Source organism: Sphaerodactylus townsendi, linkage group LG04, assembly GCF_021028975.2.
Source record: "Sphaerodactylus townsendi isolate TG3544 linkage group LG04, MPM_Stown_v2.3, whole genome shotgun sequence".
NCBI classification, from domain to species: Eukaryota; Metazoa; Chordata; class Lepidosauria; order Squamata; family Sphaerodactylidae; genus Sphaerodactylus; species Sphaerodactylus townsendi.
Window position 1 is genome coordinate 29,989,021 of NC_059428.1, and position 27,150 is coordinate 30,016,170.

At 42.2% G+C, this 27,150-nt stretch overlaps 1 protein-coding gene across 2 annotated transcripts in view; it reads left to right on the forward strand.

Moving 5' to 3' along the window:
* Positions 1 to 21,385, forward strand: part of NUP58 (nucleoporin 58) — a 33,797-nt gene extending 12,412 nt beyond the window's left edge. The window contains exons 7-16 of one of the 2 annotated variants that reach the window (XM_048493476.1): positions 481 to 505; positions 841 to 906; positions 1,629 to 1,803; positions 3,013 to 3,092; positions 4,230 to 4,348; positions 5,122 to 5,204; positions 6,305 to 6,506; positions 13,080 to 13,178; positions 15,109 to 15,204; positions 18,656 to 21,385. In XM_048493476.1, coding sequence (XP_048349433.1) covers positions 481 to 505; positions 841 to 906; positions 1,629 to 1,803; positions 3,013 to 3,092; positions 4,230 to 4,348; positions 5,122 to 5,204; positions 6,305 to 6,506; positions 13,080 to 13,178; positions 15,109 to 15,204; positions 18,656 to 18,825 — 1,115 coding nt within the window. In that variant the 3' untranslated portion in view covers positions 18,826 to 21,385. The remainder of the gene's footprint in view (positions 1 to 480; positions 506 to 840; positions 907 to 1,628; positions 1,804 to 3,012; positions 3,093 to 4,229; positions 4,349 to 5,121; positions 5,205 to 6,304; positions 6,507 to 13,079; positions 13,179 to 15,108; positions 15,205 to 18,655) is intronic. The other variant, XM_048493477.1, reaches the window with a different exon arrangement.
* Positions 21,386 to 27,150: the final 5,765 nt, after the last annotated feature.

Genomic DNA, 27,150 nt, shown 5'->3' on the forward strand with positions numbered 1-27,150 from the left:
TGCATTGTGGTGTATCCTGCTTCATTCAATGTGGCCCATTACACACATGCAGAATAACTTTCAATCCACATTCACAATTGTTTGCAAGTGGATTTTGCTATTACGCACAGTAAAATCCAGCTGCAAAGTGCATTGAAAGTGCATCATTCTGCATGTGCGGAAGAGGCCTAAGGTTTGCTCCCAGTTAAACGTGCATAAGGTTATAACATTTGGGGCAGACTAGGTAGTGTGAATTTGTTTTGGTTTTAAGGGTTCAGTTTAGACCAAGGGCGGGGTGTAAGGTGGTGGCTGATTTTGGCTAATTCCAGTCCTCTCACCCAAGCAACTGCTGACCTATTGGAGGGATGTTGGTTGTTCATTGTGGATAAAGAGGAGCTGAAGGCTTTCAGCTTAAGGAAACCTGCCAGCACTTTCATACCTAAGATTGAGAAGCGGCTGTATTGTAAAAATTTCATAAGGTTTTTTGTTTTGTTTTCCTAGGTGACAAAACAGGAATTAGGCCAGAGTAAGTATGTCAGATATTTGTAATAAAAGAAGTATCCCTTAAAACTTGTGTTCTAAAATGTGGCAAATAGTTTTGAAAATACATTGAGAAAATCTTATCTGAATGCTACAAGAAAAGGTAATGAAGATGGTATAGTTTCGGGGGAGGGCGTGGAGACTCTAATATTTCTGTGCAAGGAAAGTAATAGCAGTTGTTAGGACAGTACTGAAATTATAAAAACAAAGAATTTTTAAAACTTCCTAACGGCTGGTGGCAATGATTTATGAGTTTTAGATGGAATGTGCAGATAATTCCATCTTAAATGTAATTCTTTGCTACTTGTTGTCTGTTGGCAGGGATAGTAAAGCCCTTAAAGATGAAAATCTACCTCCAGTGATCTGCCAAGATGTAGAAAATCTCCAGTAAGTATTTTTTCATTGAATTTTCAAATAATTCAACTGCAGTAGTCAGAAAGTGGTCTTGCAATTGACTTGCTAGGTTGTTATTCTAGATTGTTGCATGGGCAGGAACACGCAATCTTGCTGCTGAGGTTTTTCTTCAGCCTAGGAGCTCCAGCTCAGCAGGTGGAATTAAAGTCAAGTAAGATCAGAATTAACAGCATTTGAACCGCTTGTGCCAGCATAGGTGAGGGAGGGGAAAATGGGGAAAGATCTGTGCCATGAACTCCTTCTGTAAGCTTTTCTGCTGGGCCTGGTGCATAATATCTCTTACTCCTAGAACATTAGTTTTTTTTAATATACTTTCAGTTCTTCTAATATTTATAATGATAGGAGTTGATTAGTAGAAATAGTAACTGGTATCGTATTGTCAAAGGCTTTCATTGCCGGAATCACTAGGGCGTTGTGGGTTTTCCGGGTGGTATGGACGTGTTCCAATAGCATTTTCTCTGAAGGTGCCAGCCACAGATGCAGGTGAAACGTCAGGAGAAAATGCTACTGGAATGCGGCCATACAACCCGGAAAACCCACAACACCCTAGTAACTGGTATTATTTGCAGTTCAGAAATGCTGGGTGCTGCTTGAGTCTTGCTTTAAGTAAAACAATATATCTAAGGAGGAATCTTGCACATTTGTTTTGGCATGGGTAAATGGTTTTTTCTCTCTCTGCCCCCACCTTTCCTCAGGAAGTTTGTAAAAGAACAAAAACAGGTTCAGGAGGAAATTAGTCGAATGTCTTCCAAAGCAATGCTTAAAGTACAGGAGGACATTAAAGCTTTGAAACAACTCTTATCGGTGGCTGCCAGTGGATTACAGAGGAACACTCTTAATATTGACAAACTGAAAGTGGAAACTGCTCAGGTATGACAGCTGATTAAAACCTCTTGTTGTCATGTAAGAAGAAGAGTTGGATTTATATCCCCCCTTTCTCTCCTGTAAGGAGACTCAAAGCGGCTTACAAACGCCTTTCCCTTCCTCTCCCCCCACAACAAACACCCTGTGACATGGGTGGGGCTGAGAGAGCTCAGAAGAACTGACTAGCCGAAGGTCACCCTGCTGGCATGTGTTGGAGTGCACAAGCTAATCTAGTTAACCAGATAAGCCTCCACAACTCAAGTGGCAGAGCAGGGAATCAAACCTGGTTCTCCAGATTAGAGTGCACCTGCTCTTAACCACTATACCACGCTGACACAATATAGGCCCAGTATAGACTACCACAGTACCCGCTGTCTTAGAAAACATGTATGTGTTTATTTACCTAACAGACATTTCTTACAGGCATTCATTGCATCCATTATCAGCTAAGAATCATACACTTTGGAATAGTGTGGCAGTGTAACTGTACTGCTGTAGTCTGAAATAGTTCTGAGACGGGCTGAGTGACTTTTATAGGGGAATAAGAATACTTGATGATGGTTTTATTTATGGATCTACTGTATAGCTCACCTTTGTCACTGAGACTCTAGGGCTGATTGCAAACTATAAACATGATTCAGTTAGGCAGTAACGATGCAATTGGACTAGAATTACAAAATTAGAAAACAATTCAAACAGTGTATAATGATATAAACACTCTGGAAAATGTCACAAAAGCAAAAGACTATTTAGGGAGAGCTGTCCCTAACAGGCACGTTACAGCAGTGAACATGTTGGCCAGTTCCCATCCTACGGCAAGGGGTACAACATTGAAATACAAAAGTCACGAAAATTACCAGACCACAGCCACACAGCCCGGAAAACCGACAACAGCCAGACTTCCTGAACATCATTTGGTACTCTGGCCTAGGGCCGTATAAATAAATTGATTGATTGAATTGATAAATTGATTGATGAACCTCATGTGTGTTGTGGCCAATACGAGGTTGGAAATAACGCATGATGATTGCCAGAAGGCTTTATCTAAAACAGAGAAATGCAGTCTTAGTGGTGATTCAGCTTTCCTTCTCAGCAGCTACAGGCTTAGAAAAGTTCAGTTAAGGGGGCAAAGATTCAGGATGTCACTTTATTAAAATGATACTGCTAATTACAGTTAAAAACAAGATCCACTGTTTTTCTGTCCTACTTTTATAGGAGCTTAAAAATGCTGAAATAGCATTGAGAACACAGAAAACGCCTCCTGGTCTTCAACATGAAAATACAGCCCCAGCCGAGTAAGTACAGAACGAGAAGCTACGACTTCTTGCCTTGTCTGTTGTAGCTTGCTACTATATGTAAGATGTGTAACTTGTTTAGTTGGATCCAGCGTTGTCCTTATGCATGTAGAAAGTGGGTACTTTTCCTGAAAGGTCTGAGTTTTGGTTTCTTACTCCCTGTTACTTACTTGAGTGTTGGGTGTGAAAAGTGGGATTAAATTCAAAGGCTTGTGCAAGCTGTTACCCAGGCGGAATGACAGGCATTTCTATAGTATGAGGCAGGAGGACTGCTCTTAGGCAAGCTCTTGTGAACCACTCCTAGCTGCTGCTTCCTTTCTGCTCGCAGTTTTTTGGATCCAGCCATACTTTTAGTTTATTTATAATTGGTTTCAAACGGTATGATCAGATCATGGCCCATCTTAATATTGAACTGTTGTAGTTACCGTGTTTTCCCGAATATAAGACAGTGTCTTATATTAATTTTTGCTCCCAAAGATGCGCTATGTCTTATTTTCAGGGGATGTCTTATTTTTCTGTGTTCTGTTCGTCGGGCATACTCCAAACAAAAACTTTGCTATGTCTTACTTTCGGGGGATGCCTTATATTTTGCACTTCAGCAAAACCTCTACTATGTCTTATTTTTGGAGGATGTCTTATATTCGGGGAAACAGGGTAGTGATTTCTTCCTTCTTGTGTTTCTTTCAGTATGGATATGTTGTATGATTAACAAGTACATTTTTAGAAAGCAAAACTAAGGTGGTAGAGAAGTGGGTAGGGCACAAATGCTGAAATAGCATTGCTGAATGCTGAAATAGCATTTTTTAATTAAGGATTTATTGCCGACGCTGTTTTTATATGCTGACCGCTGTTGTTTATTTTAAATGGGTTTTAATTGTATGTGGTATCATTATGTTGTTCACCGCCCAGTGCCCTTTGGGGGGTAGGGCGGTATAAAAAACTCATGAATGAATGAATGAATGAATGAATGAATGAATGAATGAATGAATGAATGAATGAATGAATGAATACTGTGTATACTGGCACTTCTACGTAAACTGGTCATTGCTGTCGTTAACTTTTCAAAACCACATAACTGTTCTTTGTAAGATTATTAAAAGAGTGTGATTAAAATGTTCTAAACTATACTTCATCTAGCTACTTCAGGATCTTGGTTGAACAGTTTGAAGTACAGCTGCAACAGTACAGGCAACAGATTGAAGAGCTGGAAAACCATCTTGCCACTCAGGCAAATAATTCACATATAACTCCACAAGGTACAAGCTGGCTTATTAACTCGTTTCTACCAGCACAAGCCAGAACAGAGTTACTCCAGTCTAAGTCCATTGAAGTCAGTGGGCTTAGATTAGAACAGGGATCTGCAACCTGCTGCTCTCCATGCTGGCCATGCTGGCAAGGGCTGATGGGAATTGTAGTCCATGAACATCTGGAGAGCAGCAGGTTGCAGACCCCTGGACTAGAATAACTCTGTTCTGGATTGCACTGTACATCCAACAGTCTCTTTACCACTTCTTCTTGCGGGGACTTCTGTTCTGATGTTGCTACCAATAGTTGCCACTGAAATCCATATGCTGAGGGTGGAGCAATTTTACTATCACTTTTTTCAGTTGTGTAGCTGCTTATCGGTATGTTAGGGCATTGAGGCATATGGCCAGTGCAGTCCTCTACAGAGTTACTCCCAAGCCCACTGAAATCCATATGCTGAGGCTGGAGCAATTTTGCATGAAATTGGACTTGTGGGGGTTGCTAATTGATTGAAATGATGGCTTTAAAATTTAGCATCCTGTATTAAAAGGTTATGATTCTTTGCTGACGAAGCACCAAAAAGATTGTTTTTCTTCCAGTTTGCATTTGGAGTGCTTTCCCAAAGAGATGTTTGACATTTCTACAGTTACTGTGATATTGTGCAATCCTTGTTAAAAATTGAAATCAGTTTAAATGATTGAAACAGTTGTTTTCTGGTCATTGGAACTGAGATAATCTTGTGTTGCCATATAATCTGACAGCGTAAATTTTCATGTCTTTGCAGATCTGTCTATGGCAATGCAAAAAATTTATCAAACGTTTGTCGCTCTTGCTGCACAGCTTCAGTCAGTGCATGAAAATGTGAAGGTAAGCTGTAGTTCCCAATGTGTACCTGTGATTTATAAGAATAAAACCATCGCATCAGTGTCAGTCAGTGTTTCTACATAACTAGTCTGTTTATTTACAGTCATCTTTCTGATTTCTTTGTAAAGCATGCTGATAAAATGGTCATTGTTCAACCTCCAGTGACAAGTTTGATGTTTTTGTTTTCTGCTTTATATATTTTGTCCATCTGTTTTACTTTGAAAACTAGAATCGCCTGCTTATATTCTTTGAGAGGCTTGTAAACTGAGAGCTAATACATTCTTATATAGAGTTCCTTGTTTTATGTAGCATGTATTTCAATGCCCAGGTTGCATGACTAAGCTAGCAAAAAGGTGGAACAAAGTGAGCAACTTCTCTCTTTTTTAAAGTTGCTATGTTCATACTTTATTATACCCTTAAACCCCCAGCTTATCAGATGAACTATTAATGTTTTTAGCAGTTCCTCAAAGAAAATGTGTTGCCCTGTCATGCTATGTAATAGAGAATTCAAATCCTGAACATGCTCATTGTCTCATCACAGCTGTTCTTTTTACACGAGATGTGCAGTTGAACTTAATGTACAGGTATAAACAGCTACTTTCTCCCCCTCTGGTGCAAGATAGAGTAGTGTAGGTGCTGGTAACCTTTGATATTTTGCTGTTTTATAGATGGATCACTTTACCACTGTGTTTAGCAAGGTACCCCTGGTAACTTTAGGAAGAGCAATTCACATGTTTATGTGTCATTAAAGGCTTTCATAGCCGGTATTAACAGGCTGTTGCGGGTTTCCCAGACTTTGTGGCTGTGGTCTGGTAATTTTAGCTCCAAAGCCAGCCATGAGTGTGGATGAAACTTTAGGAGCTAAAACCACCAGAGCACAACCGCTAAGCTCAGAAAACCCACAACAGCCACTTAGTTGACTATGTTGTGGTTTTATATTTTGTAAATTAGTAGAAAGGCAGGATATACATATTTTAAATCTACTACCTCACATCTTGGGTTTTGTTCCCCTCGTTTGCATTATGCAGTGGAAGTTGTCAGAAACTCCTATGTGTTAAGGTCACATGTGCGGAACTAGAATAGATTTTCTTGTCTCTCTTTAGATGCTCAAAGACCAGTATCTTGGTTATAGAAAAACCTTTCTGGGAGATTCCATGGATGTCTTTGAGGCAAGGCGAGCAGAGGCCAAGAAGTGGCAGACTGCCCCGCGTGTTACAACCGGACCCACTCCTTTCAGCAACCTACCAAACGCAGCAGCCGTTGCCATGGCTGCAACCCTTACGCAGCAGCAGCAGCCTGCAACAGGTCTGAGTGCATTCAAGTTATAGCTTTTAGTGCCGCAGAAATAGTGAACTTGTACAATGTTTTATCGATAAGGTCTTCCTTTGTGTCGGAAATCTAAAAATTGTGAGTGACAATTTATCAAAAATGCAGGATAGACTTAGCAATAATTATCCACACAGTATTTACTCTTGTGACTTGACTTGTAATAGCTTGTTACTGTATTACTTAACCCCTTGGAATGTGAGTCTGTCATCTCAGAATATGCATAGGGAATAATGTCTTTCCAAAATTAAGACACTATTGTGTACACATTTTCTAATCTGTTGAGAGAACCCAAATGAAATTCAACATTTTTTTTCCTGTGAAAAAGCTATAGCGTGGGGTATTTTTTTGTTCGTTTTGTTTTTACATTGCACATTTTGGAATGTGGCTCAAAAGGTGGGAGAGGGTACAGGCCACTGTTTTCTTAACATCTTGAAAGGGAGAGTGTTAAAAAATAGGTGCTGGTTTCTGGGATTCTGACTAGGAGCAAGGGTCATAAAATTATTTTGAGGTCATCCTCACTTAGGAGGAAATGTGGGTAGAAAAGAAGAAACAACCGTGGGCACAACAAAGGAACATTGTAATCACAAAACAGTTTAGGCGCTTGAAGTTCAATGCTAGTGCCATTTTGGCCACTTCTCTTGAATTGCTGAGCCTTCCATAGATACTTCCGGAGTTTGTAAGGCAGATGTAGAGAGACAGAGGGGGAGGGAGACACTAGGAAAAGTAGGCGACTTTGATCCCTGGAGTCAGCCTGACTTCAGGAATTGTGTTAGAGATCTGTGACTGTATTCTCTGGCCTAGACCTTCATAAATCTCCATGCTTCTTTCTGCCCTCTTCACTCTGACCATGCTATTTGTGGAATTTGAGGAGGAAAGCAACATACTGTGTACATAGGAGCAGCAGTGGCGTAGTGGCTAAGACCAGGAGTACTCTAATCTGGAGGAACCGGGTTATTCTGTGGAGGGGAATTCTGATTAGCCTGTACACTCCCAACACACGCCAGCTGGGTGACCTTGGGCTAGTCACAGTTCTTTGGAACTCTCTCAGCCCCACCTACCTCACAGGGTGTTTGTTGTGAGGGGGGGAAGGGAAAGGAGTTTGTAAGCCTCTTTGAGTCTCCTTACAGGAGAGAAAGGGGGGATATAAATCCAACTCTTCTTCTTCTTCTACCTATAGAGCCATTAAATGAGGTACTGCTGTTAAGTAATGAGGTCTACAGGGTATTTTTAGCTTTGACTTATACTAGGTGTTGGCAGCTATATCCTATAATAGACAAATCCAGAAAGATTGCAGCCAGAAAGGAAGGATCGTTGCGTCCTCCTGGTTCACTGTAGCAACATAACTTAATGGGTCCTGTTTTTAAGTAATAATTAAAAGGTATATCTTTTACATTAGCATACTTTTAAGTATGTGACTAATAATCTCTGTTAAATGCTTTTTACAGTTTTTATACAGAAGGTTGTGTATCAATTAGGTGGTCCTTGGTGACCAAAACATAGTCCTGTTAAGATCGTTTTTCCAAAGTAAGTGTGCAATGCGCCTTACCAGGTAACGGAACAGCACTTTGCCTGAAGCCTAATGAATCTCAATGGAAACCCTTTTGCGGAAGCAGAACCTATTGCTTTCAGTGGAACTTGCTTCCCAAAAAAGGATGTGGTGGATTAGTGCCAGTGTGTTGGATGCAAAGGACAATAAGCAAAACAAAAATGTTAACTTGTGCAAGCATCCTACAAGCACTATGAGAAGAATTCTACTTCTCCAGCAGTTTACAAGAAGGATATCGTTTCTTGAGCCATTTGTCCTGCAAGGTTCAAACCAGTGGTTCTGTGAGTAGGTGATACTTTTCACAAGCAGCGAACTGTAAAGTGAGAAAAGTAGCCAAGCTAATACTTCTATGAGCTTAGGCCACTGTTAAAAACTGAGGCTGCAAAATTGGAAAGAGGCTATTTGGCCTTGGTGGTAAATATGGCTCAGCTGACCATGAAAATTGGTTAGTTTGCGAATATCAAGTGTCAAAAGTTGCCAGTGGGAGAGGTTATAATTCAGTGGTAAAGCACATTCATGGCATACAGAATGTCCTCATTTGGTCCCCAGCACTTCCAGTTTATGAGCCTGGATGATTGGGCTGGTCAGAGATCTCTGCCTAAGTACTTGGAAAGCGGAGTGGATAATACTGGGCTAGATGGACCAACAGTCTGGCTCATATGCAGTGAATACAGCGTGTGGGCCTTTTGCCCTGATGTAATCATGCATAGGTCGCCAAAGAGTAACCAGGAGAGGACAGAAAAGGCGTTTGTCTATTCTTGAAGTTTCCTTTTTAATTTGTTCTGAAGCAAAAAATACACTGTCAGTAGATGTTAGGGGTGTAGTTTTAATATCTGTAAGAATGTGTTGTGTTTATGTAACTTCTCTAGAGGGGGAAAAAACAACTCTTGGGCGGAGTCCGCACGGGCCAAAAACAGCGCCCCAGGGACGGTAAAAATGCTGTCCCTGGGGTGCTGTTCACCCAGCTGCCGCCTCCACAACGAGGCAGTGCCATGCTTTTTCCCCCTCACCGGAGCAGAAATGCTGTTTCCCTGCTTCTCAATGAGCGAGGTTTTTGGGAAACAGTGTTTCCCTGCTGGCGTTACGGGAACGGAACCAGGTTGGAGGTGCCGCTTTTTGGTGCCTCCCTTCCCCACCCCCCCACCACCACACTCACCTTCTCTCCCTGTGGACCTCCGCAGGGACGGGGAGGCACGCCCATGCTGCCCTTCGACCCCAGGGGTCAGAGTGTAGTGTGGGTGTGCCTCTCTGTCCCTGTGGAGCTCCACAGGGAGAGAAGGTAAGTGTGAGGAAAGAAAATGGAGGCACCTGCGTGCTGCAGCCGCTCTGGGGCCACTCACGCCTCAGCGTGCAAACGGCCCCAGGGCTTCACTGGCATCATACATGCCAGTGGGAAGCTGCTGAAGGGTCCCATGCGTAATCCACCTCTGAAACATGGCCCAAAAAGAAAGATTCAGAAATCAGTTGTTCAGAGTTAGTATCTCATCAATTTTGCCAACTCTAGGATGTTTCCTTAATTGTAAACCTGAGGAACTGATGAATGGCTTAGAATGTTTGCATTTCTGTGTAGACTGATATTTCGAGTTATAGTTCATGTAGGCTGCATGTCTGGCTTAAGCAGTTCTGGGTGACTTATACTGCAGTTCTAAACAGAATTAAACCCTTATAACTCTGCTTAGGTCTGCATGGTAAGAATATTGTTGCTTGCTGCCTACTACCTTGATTGCTGTGCCATCAAGATCTGTTAAAAGCAAAAAGAGTTGTAGAATTCTAGTCTCAAGCATAGATTGCAATCAGGAATGAGTTAGCTTGCTTGAAGCACTTTGCTGTGCTCTGATAACTACTAGTGTTTAAAGCTTTATCTTTGATTTTGCTGAGCGTACAGTTTTGCTTATAGTTTTTAAACCCTTCTGTTGGAATAGACGCCTGTCCAAATAATGACACTAAATTAGATCTTGGGTTTCAACCAATTCCATGGTTAAAACCCAGTGTTTTGCCACACAAATGAAGCTGAACTAGGGTTCTGCTTTCTTTATTAGGAAATAGACTTGCCAGATACCTGGTTAGACCTGAACAATTTGGGTTTATATCTATAGTATCACTATAAGACCGTCTTGAGTAATGTTTGGCAAGCCTGATAAGAATCCTTGTTGATATGTTTTTCAACTGGGCTCCTAAAAGCATATATATATGGGAACGGCACCAGGTTGGAGGTGCCGCTTTTTGGTGCCTCCCTTCCCCCCCCCCCCCCCATATATTAAACTGTAACTGCTCTACAGGACAAATATTTATGCAGGGAGAGGTCTTAAATCAATGCTATTGATTACAGCACGTTATCCAAAGGTGACAATGTTTACTTATGTCTTTTTGGCTTAGACGATCTTTAGCATTATCTAAATCAGGGGTGGGGAACCTGCGGCTCTCCAGATGTTCAGGAACTACAATTCCCATCAGCCTCTGTCAGCATGGCCAATTGGCCATGCTGGTAGGGGCTGATGGGAATTGTAGTTCCTGAACATCTGGAGAGCCGCAGGTTCCCTACCCCTGATCTAAATTATTATATACAAATCCCTAATTTTTAAGTGGGAGAGTCTTTGGTTTTCTGGTACAAAGCCGCACTGATATTGGGAGTGCTCTTCAGTTGAAAACGTTGTCGGCTTTTAAGTATGAAGCCCTGTGTTTATGTAATTTGAATATAGGACTCCTGTGAACTACTTAAAAAAGTGAATGCTAGCTTGGCTCGGAGGACTGTGGTGTCATCAAACTATTTAATGGTCTTCCACCAACAGTGCCTCCCCCTTAAGATGGAAAACTGATAACACTTCGTATTGTTGAAGGCTTTCACGACCAGATTCAACTGGTTGTGATGGGTTTTCCGGGCTGTGTGGCCGTGGTCTGGTGGATCTTGTTCCTAACGTTTCGCCTGCATCTGTAGCTGGCATCTTCAGAGGTGTATCACAGAGAAAAGTCTGTTATACACTGTGTCCAGCATAAATAAAATAAAAATTAATAAAAATTGCCTAACTGGACACAGTGTGTAACAGACTTCTCTCTGTGATACACCTCTGAAGATGCCAGCCACAGATGCAGGCAAAACATTAGGAACAAGATCCACCAGACCACGGCCACACAGCGCGGAAAACCCACCACAACCAGCTGATAACACTTTCTTTAGAACACTGGACATTTGTTTTTGTTGTTAAACACTTAACTGACTTGTACTGGAAATCTTTTCGAGGAGCTGCTAGGTAACAAAATCTTAATTTGTTTACATCCAGTTTTTAACTTGAAATGCAATGCTTTTTCTAAAGAAGAGGAAAAGTTGATGTAAGGTGTATAATTGGGTTGCAGATACAACCTCAACTTGCCAAATAAGTGCTAAGTCCCAGTTGCAGACTCACAGCTCTTGTTGACCTTCCTAACTGCTCGATGCAACCTTGAATAGATCAACCTCACTTTTGCACTGGATCATGTAAGGTGTGCAGATGTTCCTTGCAAAAGTCCTAATGCAGAACAGTGCCTTTTGCTTGGTTTTTAGTTGGCTGTCTGTTTAATTAGTACCATTACAAGAACTTGAAAACCTCACGTATTTATATATCCATAAGACTAGAAGGGGACCACGAAAACTTTGTCTGACCTCCACAGTGCAGGCTAAGAGAAATTCCGCTTTTTGTGAGTTGTTGCTACAGACACGTGGTAAATGAGAGCAAAGTACTGTAATTCAATACTGCAATCTTCCGCCAATCACGAGTATCTAGAAAAAGTTGAGAACCCAAAGATTCCAAAAGACCGGTTTTTGTGAACAGTTAGGGCCAGAGTGTTCCATTTGAATATGTTTTGCATGTTTTGTGTGTATCAACAAAACTGTCATTTTGAGAGGCAAGGCAGCATGTATTGCTGTGCGTTCTGATCCATTAATTTCGGATGAGTTTTGCCTGAGAGTAGCATTTGTAGGATGGCACCCCTGGGTGTCAGTGTAACAGGAATATATAAATATGAAGGTGTGTGCACAGTTTTTGAACTTGACAAACTTTTTGGGTTTAACCCATGCACTGATTACTGTGCTTAAAGATAGTTTTTACAGTCCCTGTACTCCTATCAGCTAATTTTTATAAGCTGCTAAATTAATCTCCAGATCTTTGTTGTGGTATATTTATGAGAACCTACCAAGTAAGTAGGGTGTCCCTGTCCTCCCCCCTCCCTCCCCCCCACAGAAAAAACGGGCTAAGGCTATAAATTCTGTCACTGTGTAGTATAAATTTGGGCTATGTATATACGAAGGGAAGCCACTGTTTCCAATCTTCTAAACAATAGTAGAAACTCCTGGATCTGAAACTTTTGAATGTATTTGATAAGGTGTGCAACTGTGCCTTTTTGTAAATGTTTATTTAAACGGGCATAAATTGTTGTAAATGTAGGAAAGTTCTAACAACTCGGTAATTATCATTTTTTGTGTGAACCAGTTTGACTTGTCATGTTACTGTGTAATTGACTTGCTCTAAAATGAATTAATAAATTTAATAAAACAAAGCTTATCGTCTCGTTGTTTATCCACTTGTTTCGTTTAACTTTTCAAAATACTCAAATGAGTCTTTGATATCAGACATCGGTAACATGATGATTTTAGTCATGTTGGCATTTAACTTGGTTTATAAAGAGCCATCGCTAAACCACGGGTAGGGCTATCAAACATAGTGACCGCCGCCCCTCCCAAAATAGAAATCCTAAATTACACATGGAGCTGTTATAAATACGTTGCGGTTATGCTTTGGCATAACTTGCGAGATCTTTCACAATTTAACCTTATATTGCAGTCCAGGTGTTAGATTTATCTATTTAAGCAGGGGAGTCGCTTGGGGAGGAATTCTGGTGAAAGTCTTGGCGCTTTAGGAAGCATTTGGTAAGCTGTGATGTTTTGCTTTTTTTAATGAAAGGGTTTACGAAACAGATTTGTGTTGCGCAAGAGTAAGGCAAGCTTTGTTTTCGTTTTTTTTTTACACCAGGGCCACAGCCGTCTCTGGGAGTTAGTTTTGGAACACCATTCGGGTCAGGTATTGGCACTGGCTTGCAATCAAGCGGCTTAGGCTCTTCAAGCCTTGGAGGTACACTTTAACTTTTCTAATGTTTCACTGAATTGCTATACCGCACTTCCTGGACTGAACTGGGTAGCACACCTCCCTGGTAGGATTTCCTGCCCCCTAATGTGTGTTTATGCCGGGGAGGGAGGGCAAGCCTCACCCTGTGCCCTATTTTAAGCGCTCTGAAACCATTACCAGTTGCTGGTTCTGTACCCAAGCTTCCAATCTAGGTTGAAATACCAAGCATGCATTGCAAGAGTGGGTAATTTAACCTTCTTCCACTCTTAAAACATCTTGCTTGTGAATAGTAAAGAGCGATTAAAGTCATTCATCTGCGTAGGCATATATATTATGTGCCCTTAAAGGTTTTTGTCCCAACTATTCCATCACAGCCTCCAGTCTGTCCGGGGGGAAGGGGGGGGGCACCCTTTTGATTGCATGAAGTCACAGTCTCGTCTTTCCAGGAGTGCATCTCGGTTATTAACTGCTTCTGTCTGAACGGGCAGTTAGGGATAATTAGTTGCCTGAAGTATATTTTTAAAGCTGAGTGTACATAAGCTTCTGTTTGGTATCTGCTTTGGGCCTAAGTGGTGTTTGGAAAACAAAATCTGTGCTGGATTCAGAGGAGAGATGGTTCGAGGTATTGTACCAGTCTTTTGGGTAAGATCAAGTGTGCGTGTGAGAGAGAGGACTGGTACGCTCTTCAAAGGGAGTAAAGTTTGTGCTGCTTGTGAGGAGCACACCTGACTTCCCCATAGTAATGCACTATGTCAGATGTCCGGCAAAGCATATCCTACATCTGGCAAAACAGCCATGCCCCCCCCCCCCCCGGTCTGTTTTAAAAGTCTTTCCCATGCACACAACTTCCCAAGCACACATGCAGCCTGTTCAATCCTAGGTAGCTTGTGTGTGTGTATGTGTGTGTGTGGGTGAGTGTATGAGTATAAGAAATGTGTGGACAAGTAGGAAAAAAACTCAAATTATGAAGTGCAGCAAGGAGCCCAGGTGTTGAAAATCTGTAAGATACACGGAAAGGAATAGTGAAGGTTTTGAAGTATTGAAGTTGAACATGTCCTGGGATGCAGAGCATATGCTTGGCATGTCTCCATGTGTAAATCATGAGCTCATGCTTCCCTCCTGCCCCCCCAGAAACAATTTTGAATACCAAGGAGGGGATTGCGTTTTAGGAGGTAGGCCAAATTTCCATCATTCCCGAGCATTCCTGTTCTCATTGCTCCATTGGTGTAAGACACATCAGCCTTTCTTTTTTAATCACAAGTGATGGGGGGTTGTTAAGAGCAGAGGCACGCTGCCTGCTTGTTTCCAGCTTCTTGCATATTGATTTCTATTTGAGAGATGGAAATTGTGAACTGAACCCATTTGTTACCTTAAATCGAGATCCTAACATCCCCCATGTACATGGTTCCTGAGGAACAAAAAAAAAACATGTACATGTTTCCCCAGTGAACTCTTGCAAGAAGGCAGAATGAGCAATCCTGTGTCTGCTTGCTTGGAATGAACCATTTGATTGCGCAACAAAAGTGGTAGAACTGTGCCTCTCAAAGCAGTCCTCTAGCATGTGGGCTTCGAGAAGAGGATACCTTTTTGTATCTCCTACTGAAATGACAGTTCATTAGCCTAGTGGAAGACGCTTAGTGCTGCCAATAAATCTTCTGCAACTCCATTCCCCATTAGCAAGGCTAGTCTTTCCACTATGTGCCCGTCCTGCCTGCAGACATTCCAATTAAACCTCTGAATTTTCACAATGGGGTGTCCTTTTGAAAATAGCGCAAAAGGGGTGAATTTTTCTGTTCACTGTGTTCGAGAGCAGCGCTGCACGTTGGTGGCTGGCGAGGCCTTTTAAGGCCCCCCCCCCAAGTCCTTTGACTCGAACCCCGCCCTGTGTGTATGTTGTTTTAATTTGTGTTCCATGTCTTCACTACTGTTCCACTAGGGTTTGGAAGTAGCTCTGGTTTTGGAAGCACTGCTACAGGTGCATCAACGTTTGGATTTGGAACGACAAATAAGCCTTCAGGAAGCCTTAGCGCAGGTTTGTCCTTTTTGTTTTCCAATGTTAAGGTGATTAAGTCGCCCTAAGTACGTAACTCCTAGAATCCATTCCAGTTACTAAAAGCAAACATTATATTACATATAGTGATGTATATAATAAAAAAAGTAAAATTCCTCTTGGCATTCTCAGGTTCTTGAGTGTTCTTAAATCTTCAGACCCCAGCCAGTGTAAAAAGTGAAAGATTCCATCCTTCATTGCTGCTATTTCACTTTGTTTACTTTATTTTCTAAAAATGTCTCTGAATTTATCAGTCCTGCTGTAATTTGTTTAAAACATTTTAGCCTGCTTCTTAATTCTAAATGCAGGTTTACAGCTTTACAATTATGCTAAAATTGATTATTATTTTTAACCAAGTATACGGTTATTCTGTTAGTAAAGTTAAATTGAGTAATCTGTTGAATTGACAAAACATTAGAGAAGTAACTTGTAAATATTTAGTTACTACTAATAATTTGTAGTAAGATTGTCCCTGCTTTATATGAAAATGGGCTCCATTCAAACATCACGACAAACCATAGTTAGCAGTTAACAGTTAACGACAAACCATAGTTAACAGTTTTGGAGTCCTTGAGCTTCCATACGTGGTTGTCCCATGAGCCAGGATGGAGGACTTGTCAATTTAACAAGCCTTTGATCAAAACATAATTGTCGTATCTGAATTTGGGCACTTTAAAAAACTGAGGTTTATCTGTTTGCCTTCAAGCTTCGATTCTAAAGTAGAGCTTAATCCTGCTTTGAAGGCAAGAGCAAATCTCTGTTCGTGCATCAAAATTCCGATGAGTCAACAAACTGCCTGGTTTGAAGACATAGTGGTCTTCGATCTGATTCCAGCACTAAAGTGAAACAACATATGAGTCTGAGCATTTCAAAGTCATCACGCTAAAATTGCAGCTTGTGCTGTTTGGTTGCAGCTGTGGTGAACTAACTATACTTCCATTGCTATGCTTCTAGACCAGCGGTGGCGAACCTATGGCACGGGTGCCAGAGGTGGCACTCAGAGCCCTTTCTGTGAACACCCCCCCCACACACACACACATCTAGGCTGGCCTGGGCATGATCCTTTACCTGGGAGTAAGCTCAGTTGCTGGCAATGGGGCTTGCTTCTGAGTAAGCCCTCCTAGGGTTGTGATTCACCCATTCGAAGCGTTGCACGGTTGCTTCACCAAGCTTACTCCTGAATAATGCACACCTTGGAGCCAACCATTTTCTCTAAACTAAAACCTCAATATTCAGGTTAAATTGCTGCATTGGCCCTTTGTGTTAAATAAGTGGGTTTTGGGTTGCAATTTGGGCACTTGGTCTCGAAAAGGTTCGCCATCCTTGTTCTAGACTGCATTCACTTTCATATGCTGGCTTTTTTTTCAGATTGGGCATTACATTACTGCTTGTGGAGCCATAAGGGAGAAACTTGTTTCTCTTCTGCTGCTTGTAAACCAGTCACTTAGCTGCTTTATGATATTCTCCCTTTTTTATGGTATTCCCTCTTCCCTCAGGCAGCTTATTAAGGTATCTTTTGGGACAGACCACCCTTTTCGTGCATGATAGTAGCTTGGATGCTCTCCTTTTCGTCCTCATTAAAGTTAATTTGAGGTTATCCATACTGCAGTTTTTGAAACGGCAACTCCCTTTCACCTGTTGCCTCTAGTTTAGAAACTGGATTAAATGTTTTCCAAGTTGAGCATCCTTTAGTTAGGTAACTTCTTTTGAAAGGTGCTTGGTTATGCAGCACTCCTCCTGCAGATTACTGGAGCATAGCCGTGTGTTTGAAAGGGTTGGTGGTATAAGGAGCCCAGCTCCACCACACCTGTAAAACCAACTGCCCTTTCTGCAGAGTCACATTGTAAAAATAATGGCCAGTAATAGACACCATCATCCATCAGTGCTACACAAAACTAATTGCCAGTAGCTTTGGAACCCTGTGGTCTCTGCAGGAATGCCCTTGTTCAGTGATGAACTTCCCTGAGGGGAGGGAATTCAAGGGCTCATTCTGGATCTCCATCCTAGCATATGATGGAGGATTGTTTCTAAGGAGGACTAACAATGTATGGATCATTTTCTTAAGAACCAATTTTAGCAATGTGTGCAAAGAACTTGGTACTTTCTTTTTGGTAGCCTCACAGTCGGGACGTGCCTGTGTGTATGTGTGTGTGTGTGTGTGTGAGAGAGAGAGAGAAGAGGCATATCTATGCAGTTAGGTGCTTTTCTTCATTCTTATATACTACTTTGTCTGACTCCTGGCTCTTCCTCAGCTAACAAAACACATGGATTTGACTTGCATTTTCTTTTAACCTGATACCTACTTGAGGTATCATATTTTGGACTCTAATCTGTGCCAGCATATGGTGCAAATGCAGGATTTGTCATACTCCCTCTTCAGACCCTCCCTCACGTGCATGGATAAGAGAAACACACACGCCTTTGCTTAAATGTTCAGTTTATGCAAACTTGTGGACAACCAACTAATTAAACCACATTGTTTGTGTGGGGAGGGAAGAATGGATCCAACTGATCAATCAGGTGGATCCATTCTCCTCTCCCCATGTTGCACCAAAGAGTAATCAAAAGATCACTATACCAGAACCTCACATGACATTCCTGATGGTGAAATCAGGAGCTGGGACGAACTGTTAGGCTTGGGCCATTCCAGCTATAGTTAAGTCACTTGGCTTCCCTCAACACAGTGCAGCCACAGCACATCCTGGCCTAGTTCTTGCAGATGTTTTTGGTGAAGTGACTCACCACGCTTGGGTATGTGAGTCATGCAGACAAGTTCTCTCAACAGGCTTCTCTCACCAACCACCACAGGGCCTCTTACGTGTCCTGTAGCGCAGTCATCCATTGGAGCCAGTTTTTTCATTGCAACTGTTAACATAGGTTGTAGCCCCTTGCAGCAAACGATCCTGTATTCTCTTCCATGCATTTAAACTGACATCTGTAACTTTATAGGTGAATGCCCTGAATGGCAGTGCTGCGCATGGCTTCTGTTTTACACTTGCGGTTTGAGTGAGAACTTACTTTCTATTAAATAAGAGGTGACATGATAGCCGTGTTTAGAGATTTGAAGGGATGTCATGTCGGTGAGGGAGCAAGCTTGTTTTCTGCTGCTCCAGAGACTAGGACCAGGAGTAATGGGCTCAAGGTGAAGGAAAAGAGATTCCACCTAAACAGCAGGAAAAATTTCCTGACAGTATGGGCAGTTCGACAGAGGAATGCACTACTTTGGAGTGTGGTGGAGTCTCCTTCTTTGGAGGTTTTTAAAGAGAGACTGGATGGCCATCTGTCAGGAGTGCTTTGGTTGTGTGTTCCTGCATTGCAGGGGGTTGGACTTGATGGCCCTTGGGGGTCTCTTCCAACTCTATGATTCTATGAAATGAAAGAAATAACCGAGTCTCTCTACATCTTCTCACACTGACATATTTTCCCCTCCAAGGCTTTGGCAGTTCAAGCACATCTGGGTTTAACTTCAGCAATCCTGGCATCACAGCATCAGCTGGCCTGACATTTGGGGTGTCCAATCCAGCCTCCGCAAGCTTTGGCACGGGAGGACAACTTCTTCAGCTGAAGAAACCCCCAGCTGGAAACAAGAGGGGGAAAAGATGAAGTGTTGAGGAGGGGAGGCCCAAAGGCGGGCTGGGGCAGGAAGGAGGGGCGCTGCTACTTTTGTGTGGCTCATTGTGAGAAAATCTATTTTTTTAAGCTGATAAGACAGGTGCTCCACGTCTTGGAGATTTATACTCTTTTGCTACTTCTCCCTGTTCTGGATTATCAAAATGTAATTATAACAAACAGCTATTTTCTTGTGAATCAAAGCCCAGTTAAGAACTTTTTTTGTCTTAAGTTTAAAATATGTATTTCATGATTAAAGAACCCTGTAAAATCATCTATTTAACCTGATAACAGTAGCAGAATATTTTTGTCAATAAGCTTTAAACTGTGTAGAGATAATGCATATTTGGAGGGGTTTTGTTTTTGTATGGATAAAGTATATTCTAGTAAAATTGCTAGGGCCCGTATCTTGTTTCTTGATAGGGCCTTTTAAAGTCATCAGGGTGGTTTTGTGTATATGTATGTAAATATATACAGTACAAATACACAGTTGCTTGTGCATACTGTTACATGTAATTCATTTCAGACTTTTCTTATAAGGGTGAGGGGTTAGGTCAGGTGCTGTGCACACAGTACACTGCCCTGTGCGTGATGGAGAACGGGGTCAGGAACATGCTTTGCTGCCATGCCCAGTCACTGCCCCACTTCCATTATCACTGGGCATAATGTTTTGATGGGGCTACGGGTGTACAAACCAGTGTGCATAGATGCCAATTGCCTATTCAATTTGGCAGACTTGTGGGAAGAGGCCCCTGTGAAATAGGGCCTACATGGGTGGACCCACCGGGATATCATACCCTCAAGTTAGCATCAAAGGCGGGACAGGAATGCTGCGTGAAAGGAGAAGTAGGGGTTGTTTCTTATCCCTGTACCCTAGAGCTGTAGCAAGGGGGGGACACGCCCGGTGCAGTGGTGCGTCCTCCGCCCCTGCCTCTCCAACGTCCACCCTGGAACGCCCTCACCTCGCCCCCACAGGGGTGCACGCACACACCCTGTCCCCTTGGAGCTACACCTCTGCTGTACCCTGTCACGTGAAAGAGAGTGATCTGTGGACATATCTTAAATAAATGTTTCCTAAATTTAGGTTTGGGTCTGAGTGGTTCTGTTCCCCACCCCACATACATGTGTGGTTCTGTCCCCTACCTACCTACACACACACGTAGTGCATGTAAAGTTTCAGCATATCAATTACCTGTCGTTACATTCATTAATGCATGCGTTTCCGGGTCATAAGACATTGCAAGTTGTTTCATCTCTTGTTTCCCATTCTTACGTTGTTTCCATTCAGTGTGCTCAACTGTGAGTTCACAGTTAGCGTACTCGGATTAATCGTTTTTGAGCTGTAGCGGTATGTTTTCCGTTTTAGGGCTTCCATGGATTTGGAGAGCAGACGACTGATTCTTGTGTTTCGAAATAGCCCCAGTCTGCACAAATCACTCGTGAGAGCAGCTCTGCTTGAATGACAAACGTACTCCAGGAAGGACAGGGCAAAAACTCCTAGAAACAGAGCGCATTAAAGATGAGGCAACCTTTATCCATGAACTGTAGCTTCTTCCGCAGATGTTCTTGTTCCCCCTTGCAATGTGCACACAAGCAGTACGCAAAAGAAATCAGTACAAGCTGGGGCTGTTTCAGAACCAACGAATCTACTCTGTTCAGGCATTCATTTCCAGTATAGATGAAGAAGCTTAGGCTATTCTGAGATAAGTATCAGCTCCAAAAAGGAGATGCTTGCTTATATTCAAAGACAGCAGGTGCAATAAGTAGCTACAAAGCGTAGATCAATGCCGTATACTAAGAGTGGACTACGGGACAGTCTTGAAATAGAGTTTAGGGGGCGGCAGTCTTGCGCGTCGAAGAAGTAATAGCAACATTGGTTTCCTGAAACTAGGAGCTGTCCTGTCCGGCCCAGCATGGAACCCATTAATTTCAATGGGACAGAGGAGGGGACATTCTGTTAACTAGGCTGTCTCATTACTGCCGCATGTGTCTGTATAGAACTTCAGTGAGGTCTAGTCTTTTTACACAGAAACTGTTTTGTATATAATCCAAGCAAATATTTACAGCTATCATCTAGGCACTTTTAAAAAATAAACAGTATAATGTACATAATTCTGGTTTTGAAATTGTCTGCTTTTGGTTGTTGAGTATTATTTTGTAAGTTCCAGCTGTTTTTATGTCTTCATATGTAATGAGTAAATCTGGCAGACGTTGTGTCTTAGATGTGATGTTCAGAAACAAGGGGGGCTTGCCTTTCAGCTTATCAAACACCTACTTTCAGCAGGTTTTTTTTTAAAGGTAGAGCTTCTGAACCTGATAAAATTAAGAAAAGCTTAAAAGACCACAGCTTTATTTTTGAATTAGTGTTAACGCTATTATGTTTCAGTTTAAAGAACAGCAAATCTGACTTGTGTGTTTCTGTTTTTTACGAGATGACAGTGTTGAACCACTGAATTTTCTCACTGTATATAATTTGTGAACCTATTTTTTTAACTGTTGCTGTCTGTCCACACGTGCATCTTTCTGTTTTCACAGATTAAAAAAAGTGATTGAAGTGAGTGTTGTCATTAAAATTTGTCTTTGTTTCTGCACTGTGTCCCTGTTTCCCCCAAAGACTTGGACCGGTGATCTTACTGCATACACTGACATGGAAGCTCCTCTGCTCAGTGGGACCAAAGACTGATGTATATAAGTCTATGTGCATAATCTGCTTTGGTTCCTCAGTCAGGAGATAGGCAGAGTATAAATGAAGTTAAATGTGTGTTCTTCTACATTGGAGCAGTCCTAAACGTCTCCCATAAACACTTGTATAGACAGTACAGTGGAACCTCAGTTTTCGCCGGTAATCCGTCTGGCGATGCTCAGCGAAAACCAAAACTACAAGAACCAAAGCTACCGCCAAGCTTGGTGCGGCATGCTTTCACATTAATAAACAATGTAGCCAATTTTCACGCGAAAACGATAAATTACTACGAACGGGCGAGTCGGGGAAAACGGAGGCTCTCGGTGAAAACCTGAGGCAAAAAAAAAACAGCCGGGGCTTAACCGGGCGAAAACCCTCGGAAGGCATAATTACACCACGAGGTTTCACTGTTTAACAGAACAACCAAGCATCTCCTGTGATGTAGCAAATTCTGTTTATCACAAATAGCTAGGAAGAGTACTGTGAAGAACTTGTAATGCTAACAATAACTGTTTGGGCAGCCCAATCCAAAAGTTTGTTCGGGGGGGCAGAAGGGGAATCGGCGTGGGCTTCCACTGACAGGGGTGCCCATCTCACCAGCACAAGTGGCAAATGCGCCATTGGATGGGGCAAAGAGGGTGGTGGGCGGACACTGCACAGCTCAATGGCCCACCACCCAGAAGCGGGCTGAGACCTCGGAGCTGCACCCACCTAAACCTGGCCGTTAGCGCAGCTGGGGGTGGGGACGTTCCTGAAGGAGGAGCCAACTGGAGTCAGCTTCAACCAGGAAACACCCACGATTTGTCCCTTGGACAAGTCCATTTTGGGCTACGAGGGCTGCTACTGGATGCCATCTCCAGTCACTCAAGACCTAAGGATTGAGCTGTTAGTTGCCCATTTTCTCTTTGTCCATGCTGTGCCTTTATCCACAATACTGTTTGAGGAAGCTGGGGCTGCTTGCACATTGAGGAGAATGTCTTGCATTCTTCCAGAGAAATTTTAATCTTTCTTACACATGGCAAAATTGTATTTGATGATGACTGCAATTCAAGAAATGACTTTATGTTAAGGAGTATTTTTTTAAAGGATTCTACTACACAGAGATCATCTAAGGTTTTTAATGATGGTCGCTAGGGTGTCTGTCTGTGGGCAGTTTCAGGTAAGTTTCAGGCATGTGCAAATAAATATAGCTGCAAAAACTTGTGGGTTGCTTAGGAGAACACTGCAATTCGGTGCCAGACTTCCGACAGTTCAGTTGCTTTTTTTTATTTTCAACTCCAAACCTGTGATTACAAGTACAAATATCAAATAGTTAATACTTTAACTGCTGCATAAACATTGAAGTAGCCATTGGGGTGTTAAACTACAGTTTCTACCATGTTAGGAACCCCGTGGTGCAGAGTGGTAAGCTGTAGTACTGCAGTCAAAGCTCTGCTCACAACCGGAGTTTGATCCCAATGGAAGTTGGCTTCATATTTGACTCAGCCTTCTGTTTTAAAAAGTACAGTCTTGTGTAGTGGTTAAAAGCAGGTGGACTCTAATCCGAAGAACATGGTTTGATTCCCCACTCTTCCACATGAGCAGAGGATTCTTAGCTGGTGAACTGGATTTGTTTCCCTGCTCCTGCACATGAAGCCTGCTGGGTGACATTGGGCTAGTCACAGTTCTTTAGAAGTCACCCAGTCCCATGTACCTCATAAGGACCTTGGGCTAGTCTTTTTAAGGAAGACATGTGCTTTTTAAGGAAGCAGAGCCTTGAGACAGAGAGGGAAAGACAGGGTATAAATCCAAACTTTGCTTAGCCTGTTTGAGACATTCAATCCCTGAAGCACTGCAATCAGTAATTAAGACTGTAATAATGAAGAATAGAAGAGTTTTAGATCTATACCCCACCTTTCTCCTGTAAGGAGACTCACAAGATGTCTGTTGTGGGGAGCTCCTTTCCCTTCCTCTCCCCACAACAGACGCCTTGTGAGGTAGGAGGAGCAGAGAGAGTTCAGAGAGAACTGCGACTAGTCCAAGGTCACCCAGCAAGAATGTTGCAGTGTGGAAACACATCTGGTTCACCAGATAAGCCTCTGCCACTCAGGTGGAGGAGTGGGGAATCAAACCTGGTTCTCCAGATTAAAATCCACCTGCTCTTAACGACTACACCATGCTGGATCTCTGAGATTCATATTTGGTACATTAATAATGTTTCTTGACAGTGTTTAAATAGCAGAACACTTAGAACGATTTGTGCATTGGAGGTTGGTTCGTGGCCGTTTTCCCTCTGGATCTTGCCTGATTCCTTTCTGATTCTTATCTGTGTCCTGGCCTCTGGCCAAATTGGCCTCCACAATTCCTTTCCTGGTATAGCCTTTGTGATCATTTAGAGCGGGGTTCCTCTTTTGCCAGTAGGAAGGCTGCCAAGACCCGACCCAAAATTACTCCAATTACTATGTTTAAATAAAACCGATCTGTCTTTTGTTTCACCAGAAATTTCTGGTGGATCAAGCCGTCAGCCATTTGCGAGTGTTGTGGAGGATCCAATAATCCAGGAAATCCAAGGTTGTGTAGGTAATTTATGTGAAACTGGTACATAGGTACTTACTCTGATCAGAGATAATGTTTGAAGATTTTATTTCTGAAGCACTCATCTTTGTACTTATTTGCATTGCAAATCTAATGTGATCTTGTAACAGCACAGAAGTAACATGAAAGCAAGCATGATCTACTAGATTAGGGTGTCAGACCTAGGATAGGGGAGATCCAGGGTCAAATTAAATCACCTCTCTCTGCCCCTGGATATTGGCTGTCTTGTTCTTTCTCCCAGCTCTACCTACCTTACAGAGTTGTTAGAATAAAATGGAGATGTCCTTTAAGGGTTTTATCGCCATCTGTTTATCTTATTGTTTTTATTGTTGTAAGTTTTAACTGCTGTGGCTGAATGTTTTCATTGTTTTATTGCACTGTTTTTTCTGATTTATGTTGTTCGCCGCCCCGAGCCCTATTGGGAAGGGCAGGATATAAATTTAATTACTTAATAGATGGGAAAATGCTGCACACTGCTCTGAGCTCCTTGGAGAGTGGCTAAGATAAAAACGTACTAAATAATTTGGATCAATAAAAACAAAGCATTCCCCAACAAAGAGATTAAAACCAACAACAGAATCTTTCAAAGCAATGCAAAATGTCAAAAATAAAACAGAAAAGTATTTTAGGAATAAAATTTTACTGGCTTCCCGAAGACCAAAAGCAGGTGGGCTGGACAAATTTCCACCAGCAAGGGTTCCACACTTTTAAGTATTGCTTGTTAAATTGACAAGAGAGTGACTTGCCCAGGTGAGTCACTTCACGTGGCAGAGTAGGGATTTGAACCTTGATCTCACAGATTCTAGTCGAAACTCTAACCACACTACAAGTGGTCAGAAGCAGATCTGGTTGGAGGAGAATGTCTTGCATTCTTCCAGAGAAATTTAAATTTTTCTTACACATGACAACATTGTATTTGATAATGGCTGCAATTCAAGAAATGACTTTAGGTTAAGAAATATTGTTTTTTAAAAGATCCAGCTACACTGAGAGATCATCTAAGGTTTTTCATGATGATTGCTAGGGTGTCTACGGGCAGTTTCTGGCATGTTGGCCCACCTGAAAAGAAGCATGTGCAAATAAATACAACTGCAAAAGCTTGTGGGTTAGGAAACACTGGTATTGGGTGTCATATTTCTGATAGTTCAGTTGCTTTTTTTTATTTTCAACTCCGAACCTGTGAGTACAAGTACAAATATCAAATAGTTAATATGTATTGTCGAAGGCTTTCACGGCCGGATTCAACTGGTTGTGGTGGGTTTTCTGGGCTGTGTGGCTGTGGTCTGGTGGATCTTGTTCCTTTGCCTGCATCAGACTGCACAGGGAGGCCATTGAAATTCACAAACACCAAGACAACTTCAACAAGAAAGAAGAGACTCTGAAAAGCTAATACTTAAAAAATGGACTGATAACCCCACCCGCAATACAATGCACTCAACCACACCTTTGTGTCAAGTTCCACCCAAACACTTACTGATTGGTTTCTCACCCTGGGACATGGACAATATACCCCACTTAACTTTCCCTTCTCACTAGACACAGTGTGAAACAGACTTTTCTTTGTGATAACCTCTGAAGATGCCATAGATGCAGGCAAAATGTTAGGAACAAGATCCACCAGACCACAGCCACACAGCCCAGAAAACCCACCACAACCAAATAGTTAATACTTTAACTGCTACATAAACATTGAAGTATCCATTGGGGTGTTAAACTACAATTTTTACCACGTTAGGAACCCCGTGGTGCAGAGTGGTAAGCCGTAGTACTGCAGTCAAAGCTCTGCTCACAACCTATTTGGTACATTAATAATTCTTGACAGTGTTTAAATAGAAGAACACTTAGAACGATTTGTGCATTGGGGGTTGGTTCATGGCAGCTTTGCCTCTGGATCATGCCTGATTCCTTTCTGTTCTCTAGTCTAGCATCTGGCCCGATGGGCCTACATAATTCCTTTCCTGTTATAGCCTTAATGATCATCCAGAGTGGGTTCCTCTTTTGCCAGCAGGAAGGCTGCCAAGACCCAACCCAAAATTACTCCAATTACTGTGTTTAAATAAAACTGATCTGTCTTCTGTTTCACCAGAAATTTCTGGTGGATCAAGCCGTCACCCATCTGCAAGTGTTGTGGAGGAGCCTTTAATCCCGGAAGCCCCAGGTTAGGTAATTTCTGTGAAACTGGTACATAGGTCCATAACCCTGATCAGAGGTAGTGTTTTAAGACTTTATTTCTGAAGCACTCATCTTTGTACTAAATGCATTGCAAATCTAATGTGATCTTGTAACAGCGCAGAAGTAACATGAAAGCAAGCATGGTGGATTAGGTTAGAGTGAATGAAAAAATGAAATTTTACTGGCTTTCAGAAGACCCAAAGCAAGTGGGCCAGACAAATGTCCACAGGCAAGGGTTCCACAGTCTTGCTTGTTAGGTTGGCAGAGTGTGACTTGCCAAGGTCGTGCACTGTGAATTACTTCACATGGCAGAGAAGGAATTCGAACCCAGATCTCAGATTCTATCTATTTATTATTAGATTTTTATAACCACCCACCCCTGGAGGGCTCTGGTCCAAACTCTAACCACTACAAGTGGTTAGAAGCAGATCTGGTTGGAACCTACTTTAAAAGCACAGGCATATCTATCTCTGAAATGGGAGTCCCAACATATGCTTTTGATTTTAAATATGGAGGGCTTCACAACAAAACAGCACACTATACATACTTTACATACAAAACAGCTACTATATAAATAGTATAATTTGCGTGAATCTCATTTTGGCTGCAGCCTATTTAATATTGTCATATATAACCATCACCACTAGGGGGCAGTACGTGGCTGGAATTCTGTTCTAGCATGAAAATATCCTGGCATAGGTCTGTACTTTGAGGTTATTCAAGTTCCGACTTTCTGCTATTGCAGATTTCCCCCTTTTCATTTCTAAGCCCAACCTCCTGCAAGAGGATCTGGTGAGGCAATGGCTTCCCGGCAAACATACTGAAGTAATGGCCAGCTTTGGTCTTCCTGCATTACAAAGCATATTGTCGTACACAAGATTGGTATTAAA